Source organism: Nematolebias whitei, chromosome 8 (genome assembly GCF_014905685.2).
Source record: "Nematolebias whitei isolate Nwh7 chromosome 8, NemWhi1, whole genome shotgun sequence".
Classification (NCBI taxonomy): Eukaryota; Metazoa; Chordata; class Actinopteri; order Cyprinodontiformes; family Rivulidae; genus Nematolebias; species Nematolebias whitei.
The window spans coordinates 45,297,551-45,312,529 of record NC_056505.1 but is presented as its reverse complement, the minus strand read 5'-3'; the positions used below and the strand labels follow the sequence as shown (position 1 = coordinate 45,312,529).

Below are 14,979 nucleotides of genomic sequence, written 5' to 3'. Positions count from 1 at the left end.
TATATATATATATATATATATATATATATATATATATATATATATATATATATATATGTGTGTGTTGTGTGTTATGGAAGTTAAATAACTTTCCATGTTATTCTAATTTTTTGGAAAGAGTCTGTATATAGGAATGGTTCAATGTGTATATAGGATTGATTAATCGTATGTATAGGAATGGTTAAATGTGTATATAGGAATAGTTAAATGTTTATATGGGTGGCACGGTGGCGCAGTTGGTAGAGCTGTTGCCTCTTAATGAGAATGTTGCCCGTTCAAATTTCGGCCCTGGACCTATCTGGGTGGAGATTGTATGTTCTACCTGTATATTGTCTATGCTGCGTGGGATTTCTCTGGGTACTCTGTTTTTTTTCCACAATCCAAAAACATACGTTGGGCTGATTGGTAACTCTAAATTGTCCCTGGGTGAGATGTGAGAGAGTGGATTGTTATTTGTCTCTGTGTCCCTGTGATGGATTAGAGACCTGTCCAGGGTGTCCCCCGCATCTCACACAGTGACTGCTGGTTATGTGCACCAGTGACCCCGTGACCCAAAAAGGAAGAAGCGGATAAAGATTATGGATGGATGGATGTCAGTTTGGAGCGGTCCTACTAGTTTGTTTGTGGTTAGATGTTGGCAGAGCTTAAACTGGTCTTCTTTCTCTTGTTGCAGCAAACATCGGCACAGTGAGGTCATGTCCAACCCAGTCTTTTCCTACTATCAAGGGGACAGGATGCTTCACTTTTATCGTTGGACCTCACCACCAGGTGTGATGAAGATAATGAGTATAATAATCATCATCATGTGCGTGGCTGTGTTTGCCTGCGTGGCCTCAACTCTGGCCTGGGACTATGATGCGAGCACGTTGGGAGGCGTAATTCCAGGTATGGGATCATACAGTCCAAACAGCGGCTCCTATGGTGGCGCGTATGCTGGCTCTTATGGAACCAATTATGGCACCTCCTACGGTGGCAGTTATGGCAGCAACCTTGGCGGTGCCTATGGACAGTATAGTAATTATGGGGGAACACAAATTGATCAAGTTAGTGGAAAAGGCTTCATCATTGCCATAGCTGCACTCACTTTTATTGCTGTGCTTGTCATCTTCGTCTTGGTGGTTTCAAGACAGACTGCTGCCCGTTCACCCAAGTTCTATCTGGCTACCATCATTATTTGCGCCATCTTGGCTTTCCTTATGATCATCTCCAGCATTGTGTATCTTGTGGCGGTGAATCCAATGGCACAAACGTCATCATCCCTGATGTACAACCAAATGATTCAGCTGTGTGCGCAGTACCAGAACCAGCCCCAGGCCCAGGGTCTCTTCATCAACCAGTACCTCTACCATTACTGTGTGGTTGAGCCCCAAGAGGTAGGATTATACACTTGTTTTGTTTCTCTCAGAAGATGTGGTTAATAAACACTGTTACCAAAAAACTCACACAAACAGTAAATGAGTTAAAGAACTGTGGGTTGTATGAATAAATGTGTTTTATGTTCTTATTGTCAAGGTCAGTTTGTTTGTATAGAATTTTACAAACAAGGGCTTCACAGCAAAAATGGCAGTGCAAAAATTATTCTTTCCGCTTTTCCCTCTTCAGGGGTTTCCACAGCGAGTCATCCTTCTCCATCTCACTCTGTCCTCTGCATCCTCTGTCCTCACTCCGACTACCTCCATGTCCTCTCTAACTGCATCCATATATCTTCTCTTTGGCCTTCCTATTTGTCTTTTTCCTGGCAGCTGCATTTCTAACATCCTTCTGCCAAAATACCCAGTGTCCCACCTCTGGACATGTCAAAACCATCTCTGTCTGGCTGCTCTAACTTGATCTCCCATAGCTCAACCTGTGATGTGCCTCTGATTATCTCATTCCTAATCTTATCCATCCCTGTCACTCCTAAGCAGAACCTCAAAATCTTCATTTTTGTAACTTCCAGTTCTTTCTCCTGTCTTTTTGCCACTGTGTCCAGACCATATAACATAGCTAGTCTCACCACTGTCTTGTAACCTTTTCCTTTGACCTTTACGGACCCCTTTTGTCACAAATCACTCCTGCAACTTTTCTCCATCCGCTCAACCCTGCTTGGACTCTCTTTTTCACCTCTTTACTAGACTTCCTTGATCCTGTCAACCTGGACACTCTTCAGCCATATCTTAAGCAGTCTGATAAAAATCTCGGGATGGTTTTAGACTCTGACTTCAAGTTTGACAAACAAATTAACTCTGTTCTGCAGAAAAGCTTCTTCCAACTAAGACAGGTAGCTAAGCTCAAGCCAGTGTTGTCCAGACCCAACCTTGAGAAACTAGTCCACGCCTTTGTCACGACCCGATTGGACTATTGCAACGCACTGTATGCTGGGTTCAGCCAGGCCTCCTTATCACGTCTTCAGCTCGTCCAGAATGCTGCTGCTCGGCTTTTAACCGGAACTCGTAGGTCTGAACATATTACACCAGTTCTGTCCTCCCTTCACTGGCTCCCTGTTCCTACGAGGATAGTTTTTAAAATTCTTCTGCTGACCTTCAAATGCCTAAATGGCCTCGCACCCCTTTACCTCTCTGAGCTACTGGAACCTTACGTTTCCTCTCTGGCCCTGAGATCATCCGATCAGCTGCTTTTGGCTGTTCCAAAAACAAGACTGAAGCTCAGAGGAGATGGGGCTTTTTTCAGTCATGGGCCCCAAACTCTGGAACAACCTACCCACCAACATCAGGCAGGCTACCTCCCTTCCTCACTTCAAATCTCTGCTAAAAAGACATCTGTTCTCGCAGGCATTTCACACAGTGTAAATTGATCTAGTGTTTTTTTTTAATCTGTGACCCTATGTTTTAAATGCTTTTTATTATTTCTTCAGTTATTATTATTACTGTATTCTATTTTTTCTCTTTAATTTTACTCCCATTGATTGTTGTTGTTGTTGTTTTTGTTGTTAAGCACTTTGATAACGGGTTCTGTTTTAAATGTGCTTTATAAATAAAGCTGACTTGACTTGACTTCCCATTTTCCTGGACAGTGGACCCCAAGTACTTGGAAGTCCTGCACTTTTGTGACTTCTGCTCCTTGTAGCCTCAGTGTTCCACCAGCCTCTCTCTCATTTGCACACATGTACTCTGTCTTACTACGGCTGACTTTCATTCCTCTTCTCTCAAGTGTATAACTCCACCCCTTCAAGTTCGCTTCCACCTTTTTCCCTGTTCTCACCACAGATCACAATATAATCAGCAAACATCATAGTCAATGGGGATTCCTGCCTGCCCTCATCTGTTAGTTGGTCCATCACCAGAGCAAACAAGAATGGGCTCAGAGCCGATCCTTGATGCAATCCCACCTCCACCTTGAAGCCATCTGTCACTCCTACAGCACACCTCACCACCGTTATGCTGTCCTCATACATGTCCTGTACTAGTCTAACAGACTTTTCTGCCATTCCAAATTTCCTCATGCAATATCACACCTCTTCTTTCGACACCCTGTCATATGCTTTTTCTAAATCCACAAGACACAATGGGGTTCTTTCTGACTCTCTCTGTACTTCTCCATCAGCATCTTCAAAGCAAAGATGGCTTCTGTGGTGCTCTTTCTTAGCATGAAACCGCTGGTATGTCAACAGGTCCTACTGCCTTCCCTTTCTTCATTCGTTAGAGTTTTCCAAACTTCACCCTCACTAATCTTTCCCACTTCCTGATCCACAGTTTCTATGACCTTTACTTTTCTTTCTCTTTTATTCTCTTCAGTCATTAGCTCCTCAAAGGATACCTTCCAGCGTCTCGTCACACTCTCCTCACTTGTTAAAACATTCCCATTCCCATCTTTAACAAGCCTAACCTGTTGCACATCCTTTCCAGACTGATTTTCAGACTGATCTTGCCAATCGATACAAGTCCTTCTTGCCCTCTTTAGTGTCCAGCCTCCCATACAACTCATCATATGCCCTCTGCTTTGCTTTTTCCACCTCCCTCTTTGTTCTACATTGCATCGTCTTATATTCCTGTCTCCTCTTTTCAGTCCTCTCACTGTCATAATTTTTCTTGGCTATCCTCTTTCTTTGAATAGCTTCCTGCACTTCACAATTCCACCACCAGGTTTCCTTATCATCCATTCTCTGTCCAGATGACACACCAAGTACCTTCCTGCCTGTCTTTCAAATTACTGTTGTTGTAGTAGTCCAGTCGTTTGGAAGCTCTTTCTTACCACCCATTGCCTTTAACAGCTCATCTGTGAATTTCTCAACACGTTCTTCCTTCTTCAGCTTCCACCATTTGGTCCTTTTCTCTGATTTTACTCTTTTTTTTCTTCACAACAACAGTGATTCTACACACAACCATTCAATGCTGTTTGGCCGTGCTCTCCCCTACCACAAGCTTACAACCCCCAATCTCCCTCAGGTTTCCTCTTCTGCACAGAATGTAGTCAATCTGTGTACTCCTGCCTCCACTCTTATATGTCACTCTTATGTTCCTCCCTATTTTGGAAATAGGTGTTGACTACAGCCATTTCCATTCTCTTGGCAAAATCCACCACCATCTGTCCTTCCTGGTTTCTTTCCTTGACACCAAACCTACCTATCACTTCCTTATCCCCTCCGTTTCCTTCACCAACATGTCCATTCAGGTCTGCTCCACTCTTCTCCCTTGGAATACTGTCATCACTTCATCCAGATCTTTCCAAAATGTATCTTTCTCCTCCATCCAACTTCACATTCAAACTGTGGAGCATAACCACAGACAACTTTTAGCATCAGACCTTTTACTTCTACCTTCAGACACATCAACCTATCTGACACTCTTTTCATCGCTACTGCATTGCCAACTCCTCCTTCAGGTCCACCCCTACTCTATTTCTCTTTCTAGCCACACAAAAATAACAATATAAAATTATACGAAAAAATCTCAGAAGACCAACACATCTGATCAGCTGACCAGAGGGACTGGAAGGAGGAATAGAGGTTTAGGGGGTTAGAAATGGACTATTGCAATGGTTTATTATCTGGGTGTCCAAATACTTCTTTAAAAATAATTAAGTTAGTACAAAAGGCTGCTTCCAGAATCTTAACTGGAGTTAGTAGGAGAGATCATATCTCTCCAGTTTTAGCTTCTCTCCATTGGCTCTCTGTCAAAGTCAGAATTGCATTCAAATCTTACTTCTGACTTAAAAAGTTCTCAACAACCTAGCTCCATCTTATTTTACAGATCCTATTGTTCCATATTTTCTTAACAGAGCACTTTTCTCTCAGTCTGCAGGTTTACTTCAAGGATTCAAGGTTCTTTATTGTCATTCATATCACATGTGGTACATAAGACAAAACGAAATTGTGTACACAGGGTCCCATTTACATGCAAAAATAGCCAAAATATTAAGTGTAAAAAGAAACAGTAAATAAGGATCTAAGATATAAATTAAGATATACGCTAAACAAATGCCAAACGGTATGCATAAAGATCTAAGATATATGCTAGTCACTAATAGTGCAAAACAATACACCGAACAGCAGCACAATTCTCATAGGTTCGGTTTGGCTATAATTTACACACTTAATGCAAGCTCTAACTTAAACTAAACTAATATAAAGTAGGATTTATTCAAAGCATGCAACAAAAATACAGAAACAAGATGCCAAAAATGAAAAATAAATAAATCTACAGCAGCATGGTCTTATTGGCAGAGTGGTTCTGATGGCAGTGAAGTTATCTTCGTAACATGGTCCAGTTTGCAGCATGATACTGTTAGCAGTGAGGATCAGTTAGCAGTGAGGTTTCTCAACATGTTACCATTGGCACCATGGTACTGTAGGCGGTGTGGTTTGGTTAGCAGCGTGGTCTTGTAAGCAGCGTTAGCAGGTCTTGTTAGCAGGTCCCTTCAGCAGCATAATGATAAGGACTGCAACAGCTACCTCCCAGACTGCCCTTCAGAACCAGCTCCAGCAGAGAACATCCAAGGTTCTCTCGCGGAACCAAGCGGGTCCGCAGCGTTCAGTCCATACAGGCAGACGAAGGATCTTGTTAGCAGCGTTAGTAGGTCTAGTTAGCAGGTCCCATCAGCAGCCCAATGGTATCAATAACTGCAGCAGCTGCCCTCCCAGGCTGCCCTCAAGAACTGGGGTCGGGAGACGGAGAACACTCAGGTTTCCCCGCGGAACCGAACGGGTCTGTAGAGTTCGGTCCATGCAGGCAGATGGAGAATCATGGACACAGCTGCCATGACAGGCCTGAGCCTGAGGCTGGAAGGACTGAACCACGATGGCATGATGGCAAGGCAGCGACACAGAAAACTCCACAAGTGTGTTGCGGTCATACCCGTATCATGGATGTGCTTTGTAGATGCAAAAAAAAGTTTAAACAAAAACAACAGGAACCAAAAAAAGATGAAGTTCACCGGGAGCCTGTGAAGGTGCGGCTCGGCTGAGCGTGGCCATCTTGGCCATCTTGTGGCCATCTTGCAGCTCCTAGAGTTTCCAAAAGCAGAATGGGAGGAAGATCTTTAATTTATCAGGCTCCTCTCTTGTGGAACCAACTTCCAGATCCTGTCTGTAAGGCTGATGCATTGTCCAGTTTTAAGACTAGACTTAAGACTTTCCTTTTTGATAAATCCTATAGTTAGGGTTGGCTTGTTATGCTACCATACGCTTAGACTACTAGAGGACAAATTGTCCTAATTTCCTTAAACAAATTGTTAAAGTTGACTAGTTTTCATTTGATACTATTTCTAGCTAAATGTGATTCTTGACCTGCCATTGTGTATCTGTTCCTCCTTCCTGTTCCTCTCAAACAGAGCTGGCTGAAGCAGATGGCAGCTTGTCCTGTCTGGTTCTGCCAAAGGTTTCTTCCTCATGAGGGAGTTTTTCCTTTCCACTGTTGCCTTCCTGCTTGCTCAAGATGAGAGTATTGCGAGGGAGTTAAATTCAAAGCAGTCTGATCCTCTGATGGTGTTAACTAGGGGTGTAACGGTACGCTAAAATCACATTTCGGTTCGGTTCAATTTCAAGGAGGGCTCTGTTCAGGTAATTTTTGGTACAAAAAAAAGACAAAATAAAGACTTACAAATCATTTATTTTGAAAATATGCCAAGTAAACAATACGTTTGTATAAAAATAAATAAAAGTGACCCATTTGGATGATATTTTAAATAAATGGCACTCTTTACAATAAATAAACTATACTACAATAATGAAAATCTTAAATACAATAACAGTCAGAACCAGAACAATCAACAGCAACAGACTCTTTACAATCTAACTAGTCAAATTTAAAGTTTTTGGTCAAAAAGACCAACTTTTCTACATTTTCTGCCAAAAGCATAGATCTAGTTGCAGTGACATTATCTCCAGCGGTGGAGAAAACAGCTCACCAACAACAGTAGCAGGAATAGAGAGGTAGAGCTTTGCTAAGTCTGGCTGTATTTTGGCCTCTTTACTCACAGCCTCTTGGACCTGCTCCCACCTGTCCCTGGAAAAGTTCAGAATTCAATCACAGACTTCTTAGCTGGAGGTGATCTCTGGTGGATTTCCCTGCTATCTTTTTAATATGGCAAATGTCAATATTTTATTCGTAATATAACATAGATGACAGATCAAAAGTTTAATCTGAGTAAATGTAACATTTTAAAGGAAAAATATGTTGATTCAAAATTTCACAGTGTCAACAAATCCCAAAAAAGTTGGGACAAGTAGCAATAAGTGGCTGGAAAAAGGAAATTGAGCATATAACGAACAGCTGGAAGACCAATTAACACTAATTAGGTCAATTGACAACATGACTGGGTATAAAAAGAGCTTCTCAGAGTGTCAGTGTCTCTCAGAAGCCAAGAAGGTAAGAGGATCACCAATTCCACCATTGTTGCACAGAAAGATAGTGCAGCAATACCAGAATGGTGTTACCCAGCGTAAAATAGCAAAAACTTTTAAGTTATCATCATCAACCGTGCATAACATCATCAAAAGATTCAGAGAATCTCTCTAAACTTGAGAAACTGGTCTCCTCTGTCCCCAGACGTCTGTTGAATGTTGTAAGAAGAAGGGGGTATGCCACACAGAGGTAAAAATGGACTTGTCCCAACTTTTTTGGGATTTGTTGACGCCATGAAATTTGGAAACAACAGATTTTTCCCTTAAAATGATACATTCTCTCAGTTTAAACTTTTGATCTGTGATTTGTGTTCTATTCTGAATAAAATATTAGATGTTGGCACCTCCACATCATTGCATTCAGTATTTATTCACAATTTGTTTAGTGTCCCAACTTTTTTGGAATCCGGTTTGTAAAATACACCAGATTGCAGCAAATGCAGCAAAACATCAGCTAGAAATACGCTAAGCACTAATAGCATAAAAACAATAAACACAATACGCCGAACAGCAGCACAAACATGAGTTTGTGTGAGCAGATGAGCACGAATGAACACAGCAACATGAAACGGATCAGCAGCTACTTGATGTGATTTTTTTCACAGTGATTATTCTGGTTAGAGATTCATGAGTCTAACAGCCTCAGGGTAGAAGCTGTTCCTCAGTCTAGTGGTTCTACACTTAATGCTCCTCAACCTCCTTCCTGAGGGGAGCGGGGCATAAAGTGTGTGCTGGGTGAGTGGGGTCCTTCATGATGCAGATGGCTCTCTTCCTGCATCTAGAGGTGTGATGGTGGAGAGGCTGACTCCAACATCTTCTGTGCAGCCTTCACTCTCTGCAAAGCTTTTCTTTATGCAGCCGTGCAGCCTCCATTCCACACGTTGATTCTGGAGCACAGGATGCACTCCACTGCACACCTGTAAAAGGAGGTGAGGACTGAGCTTCCAGACCAGCTCGCCTCAGCCGCCTGAGGAAGTAGTCACTGATGAGCTTTCTTAATCATCCTGGTTGTGTTGTTGCCCCAGCTGAGGTTGTTATTCAGGTGCACACCCAAGTACTTGTAGCTGGAACACCTGCTAAGATGAAATTTACTCAGTGACTGTGTAGTCATTTAATGTAAACTCAAAGGTTATTTAAAAATGGTCAGACAGAAAAGAATTTTGAGGAACTATTACTAAATCATTAATCTTTATGCTATAAGTCAGAACCAGATCAAGAGTGTGATGATAAGAATGAGTAGATGTGCGGATGTTTTGGGTCAAACCAAATGACTGTATTAAATTCCAAAAAAGTTCAATCTGGTCCTCTGGACATTCAAAAAAAAAAAAAAAAAGCAAAAAAATCTAGAAACGTTTCGTCTCTCATCCAAGAGACTTCCTCAGTCTGAGGCGCTGTTTTCAGCTCAGTCTCTTAAATAGCACCTTCTCAGAGTGGATCAACCAGTTTGCTGCTGACAACCAAAACCAGCTGATCACATGGTCAAGAAGGACCATCAGCCTAACAATGGATCATTAGCACACTGATGGCTGTTTACTGTTCACAGAGGGCTGAGTGATACTAGTGAGTGATCTGTGAATAGTAAACAGCCATCAGTGTGCTAATGACCCATTGTTAGGTTGATGGTCCTTCTTGAGCATGTGATCAGCTGGTTTTGGTTGTCAGCAGCAAACTGGTTGATCCACTCTGAGAAGGTGCTATTTAAGAGACTGAGCTGAAAACAGCGCCTCAGACTGAGGAAGTCTCTTGGATGAGAGACGAAACATTTCTAGATTTTTTTGCTTTGTTTTGTTTTTTGTTTTTTTTGAATGTCCAGAGGACCATATTGAACTATTTTGGATTTTTCTACCTGGATTATTGAGCATGCATCAGGATACTGTATTAAATTATTAAAGGCTATGCTTTAGCTATCACTTTCAACATCTACATGAATATTGAAATCACCCATTTTGATGACTTTATCAGTATTTAATAGTAAGTCAGTTAAGAATTCTGAGAATTCAGACAAAACTGAGCGTAAGCGCCTGGTGGACGATATATAACAACTAGTAAAAGTTGCTTTTCTGATTTCCATTTTGGATGAGAAAGACTGAGGGACAGTGATTCAAAAGAATCATATCAAATAATTTGTTTAACATTACTCAATAATCCTGACTGAAAAATAGAAGCTATTCCTCCACTTGTATCTCCCTCCCACCCCCTGCCCCCACATTACAAATTCTCTGACATCAATGGCAACAGCATTGTTCAAGCCAAGAGCCATTGTCAGCACTGGGGACTGAGCACCCCTAAAGGCCAAAGTCTAGAATCACCCCTGATTTTGATGAGAGTTTTACTTGTTCCCTCAGACCCAGTAGTCATTAGCCTGTGTTTGGTGTCAGCTCCAGATAGTTCAGAAATGTTCTGTGCCTATTAATGCCATGCTGTTTGACCTGATCTGTGTTGTTTCTGCAGGTCATAGCCATTGTCCTGGGCTTCCTGGTGTTTATTGCCCTCATCATCCTGCTGGTGTTTGCTGTCAAAACTCGTGGACAGATCATGCGCTGGGGCCCGGAACGAATCCTCTGGGAGGAAGTAAAGGTCGTTAATTCTGGTCATAAGAACAGTGTTGGAGAGTGGGTGAGTCGGAGTTACAAGTTATTGTTAGTTTGTCTTTAAAATGATAAACAGTGAGAAGAGTTCCAATATCAAATCCCTTCTGCTCAATGAGGAACATTTAGGTTTAAGTCTTTTTTCATTTAAATCAAATTAAAATGTGTTGTAAAATCAAGATGTTCTTTTGATGGATGTGTGCAACTGAAATGGACGGAGTTTGGTGTAACTTGAGCGTGTGTGTGTGAATAATGTAGGAGGTGAGTTGACATCAGGTATTTGGTAACTTGTACAAATGTTCAACAATATGGTCATTATGATCATTTCTGAAGTGATGTTCTAATATAAAAAAAAAAGGTTTGTAAACTCAGTCATCCAGGTACATAAATCACAATAAAAGATTAAATCATGTCATCTGGACAGTTTCTTTTTGGGAGAAACATTTCGTCATTGGCCATCAGGCCTAAAACATTTTGATCATTATGCATGATGATTGATTGTTTTGGACAGATGGTCCTTTTTGCACGTATAAATTCAGTTTCTGGGAATTCCATGGAGGGCTGGCTTGAAACACCTCAATGAGGTGCTGTTTATAAGACGATTCTTGGTGGCAGGCCTCAGACTGATGAAGTCTTTTGGATGAAAGATGAAATGTTTCTCTGTCTAAGGGTTACCGATAGTTTGTATCTTATCAGCCATGAGCTGAGTCCAGGAGCAGAGAGTCTGCAGAAAAGGTCATGTTTGTTTGTCAGGGCTAAGTTGAGCTCTGAGCTCAGGCCTCAGCTGATCAGTCACTCGTTGGCTTTTAGGATTTAATATCTGATGGAGTCATCTGCCCTGTCAGGACAGTAGTCTGTATGGTGACATGGTGACTGAAGCTGACTGCTAGTCTGGTGAATTATGGGTTATATTTAGGGAGACTGTGTGATTTGAAATCTATACAGTGTCCTACAAATATTAGAAACACTAGCTTATGTTTGTGTTCACATACACACACCTGTCAGAGCTGGATGATTTCAGGTGGAGTTTCTGGGTGTGGTCTGTTTAGCCTCAGTTTCAGGATGAAGTCTGTGTGTGTGTGTGTGTGGGGGGGGGGGTGTGGTTGTGGGGGGTGGGGATGTTTACAAACACAATCTACATTAATTTTCATGAATTATGACAGACTGGAAATGAGTCAAATGAAGATCTGAACCTTGAGCTGAGCTTCATGTTAAGATTGAACCTTCAGTCCTGTTTATTTATTTATTTATTTCAGTTTATTTAATGCAAATCCAACAACAAAACTGGTTTCAGGTCAATGGACAGAACGTTCACATTATAACATTCCATAAGAATGATCTGTGGAATGAAACCAGCAGATTGTTTTGAATCTTGGGCTCCGACTCTCGGACGTTCAGAGTTCCTGCAACAGACTGGACGGAGTCGAAGAACTGGTCGGTCCTGCTGACCGGGTCGTCCACTCAGGATGTTTATCATATTACCTGTGAGATGGAGCCTCAGGAAGACAGACACCTGAAGGAAGTTCTTATTACATCTTGATAAAAAAGAAGCTGAAGTCAAATCTTCACGTTTTCAGTTATTTTTGCACATTTTTAACATCTAAAAAAAAAAAAAAAAAAATTAATAAAATTAAAATAAAAAAATTTGTAAGCCCCATCATCCAGGTAGATACATCACAAAAAAAGTTGAACTGTGAGAGAGCACAAACTATCCAGATGACATGATTGAACTTTTTTGTGCTCTAAATACGTTTTCAGTAAATTTAGACGGTGTGGACATAAAAAGACAACTTTATACAAAGTTAAGCAACAGTGTCAGCGTTGTTTTATGTAACGACCTGAGTCAGGGTAAGAACACATGCTGTCTATGATGTTGTAGAGGTTGACACCAGATATTTCTGGTATGACCGAGCAGTATATATATATGTGTGTGTGTGTGTGTGTGTGTGTGTGTGTGTGTGTGTGTGTGTGTATATATGTGTGTGTATATATACGTGTGTGTGTCAAGTAGGTATCTCTGCAGCCAAATTCAGAAGGCGTATCTGGGCGGTCATATCTGATTGGACTATAGGAAAATGGGCGTGTCTGGCCGGCCGCATCTGATTGGACGATAGAAAAATGGGCGTGTCTGGTCGGCCACATCTGATTGGACGATAGAAAAAAAGGCTGAACGATAAAAATGCCGTAACCACAGACACATTATGTCTAAAAACAAGGTGTTATTGGCAGATTGTGTTAACCACAGGCATATTATGTCTATGGTGTTAACCGGTTCGACATTAGCGGCGTCTCAGGTTCAACATTGGTGGCGTCTCGATTCGACATTAGCGGCATCTCCATAACTTCTTTTTCCGCCTCTTAACACAGAACTTCCGGTTAAATTTCAAAATAAGAGCAACATAACTGTGTAGTGGGGAGAGCCAAATGTTAGTTTTTTTTAATACCTAGCCATAACATTAAAAAACAAATTCCATTTTGGTTGTTGAAAAATGTGAAAAAGGTTACAATCGATTCATAAAGAAAAATATTAATGATACTTAAACTGGCCTTGGGACTAAGGATGTTTCCTTTAACTTCACATTTTCTTGTTCAACCTGCAGTCACTGCAGATGAGTGATTGTCAGTTTCTGTCAGATTTCTGCAACTGGAGCAGGTATTTCTGTTTACTGGTTAACTTCCTCAGCTTTCTCACATTTTAAAGGTCAACCCTACTCCATGTTTCATCTCCTTTCATAGATCACATCTCAGAGAAGAACTTCTAAAGAGCAAATTTTGTTTTTAGCTTTTGTTTTGGGCCATTATGTCATTACAGGGCTCGTGATCTTTAATTGAGACCAGACTTTTTGACAAATAGGAGCAGGTTTCGCTTCAGATGCTTCATATTTCATTTTACCCAGACCACACTCAAGCCAACCTGTGTCAGGTGCAGCTACAACCAAGAACACAAGAGAATCTTCTTGTGTCTGACAGTAGATTTAACGCTGTTTCTTAAAAAACTTCAGTTTAAAAAAAGAGCTGATGTAACTTACTTAAAGAGCCAGTTTTATCTCATTTGTTCATGTGACAATGTTTCAGATTTGCCCACATTACAGAAAGGAGCAGCAAAAATAAAATTAAAAAAACATATAAAAGTAGAAAACAAGCACATTTAGGAGTCAGTACATAACCAGACTTTTGGCCCTCACACCTATACCCAGTTGCTTATGCTGCATGATGAGATCAGATTTATCCATATTTTAGAAATTAAATTTAGCTTATAGTGGACAAAACAATACAAATGAAGACTGTCTTAAAAAAACTCTTGGTTTTGCAGTAAGCAGCCTCATTTCAAACTGACATCTTGGCCAAAGATGAAATAAAAATCTTTGTGTTCTCAGAAAAGTTGTTTCAGGACCTCCAATAAACTTATGTACACATCAAAGCACACAAGACAGATTCAGGAATTCTCTTTGTTTTCCAGATTTCACATTTGTTATTACCTTAAAACATACTCAGACAACATTTGATGTATCATTGAATTTTTTTATTGTGTTTATTGGGACATCCATTTTTAGAAGTCATCGTAGCATCTGTTGGAAACACAAACCATAGTACAGTTAGGGTGTTGCTAGTTGTTACTTATTGTAATGTGTGGGCATCACAGTACAAGAGCTAGACTACTAACCCTGCATCCATGGCACAAAAGTGGGTGCAGTACCCAGGAGTAATGGCTTCACTGTAGAAGGCCCTCAGCTCTCCTCTTTTGCCACTGCCCCAAAAACCTGCACCACAATCTTTAAATTCTTCTCCACAGCTGAAGCAGACAGAAATTACATAAGGCTTTCTGTGCTCAGCCTGAAATACTTCAGGCTTCTTCGTTAATTTTGAAAGTCAACATCAGATGTTGGTCAAAGTTTTTGAGCAACATCTTGGGGTCTTCTAGAGTCAACCTGAAGTGAGAGTGGTTCCTGACATGGCAGAAAGACATAAATATAATTAACAGCTTTTATTTATTTATTTTTCAGCTAATAACAACTTTTATTTATTTGTTTTTCATATTTTTCAGTTATACACAGCTTTAAAATATTTATTTTTCAAGTATTAAGAACTTTTATTTTCAGCTTTTATTTTGAAACGCAACACACTGTTGTTGTAAACGTGCACAGTGAGAGCTGCTGGAGCCGAGTGGAGGCTCACTTTACCTCAGTGCGTTACCTGCATAGGAATTCCCCACCATGTTTTCACATGAGCTAAACTTGTAAAGCACGACAACAACGAGAGAACGGTCGAAACTATCGTGACCTACAATAAACGTACTTCAATAAAATGCATAAGTGAAAACATAACATGTTGTGTATATGTATATGTATGTATATATATATGTGTGTGTGTATATGTATATGTAGGTATATATATATATATATGTGTGTGTGTATATGTATATGTATGTATATATATATATATATGTGTGTGTGTATATGTATATGTATGTATATATATATATGTGTGTGTGTATATGTATATGTATGTATATATATATATGTGTGTGTATATGTATATGTATGTATATAT

The 14,979-nt window shown here is 40.5% G+C and overlaps 1 protein-coding gene across 1 annotated transcript in view; it reads left to right on the top strand.

Moving 5' to 3' along the window:
• Window positions 1–14,979, top strand: part of oclnb (occludin b) — a 47,180-nt gene that overhangs the window by 7,622 nt on the left and 24,579 nt on the right. Inside the window, exons 3-4 of the mRNA XM_037680633.1 lie at window positions 674–1,373; window positions 10,292–10,456. Coding sequence (XP_037536561.1) covers window positions 674–1,373; window positions 10,292–10,456 — 865 coding nt within the window. The remainder of the gene's footprint in view (window positions 1–673; window positions 1,374–10,291; window positions 10,457–14,979) is intronic.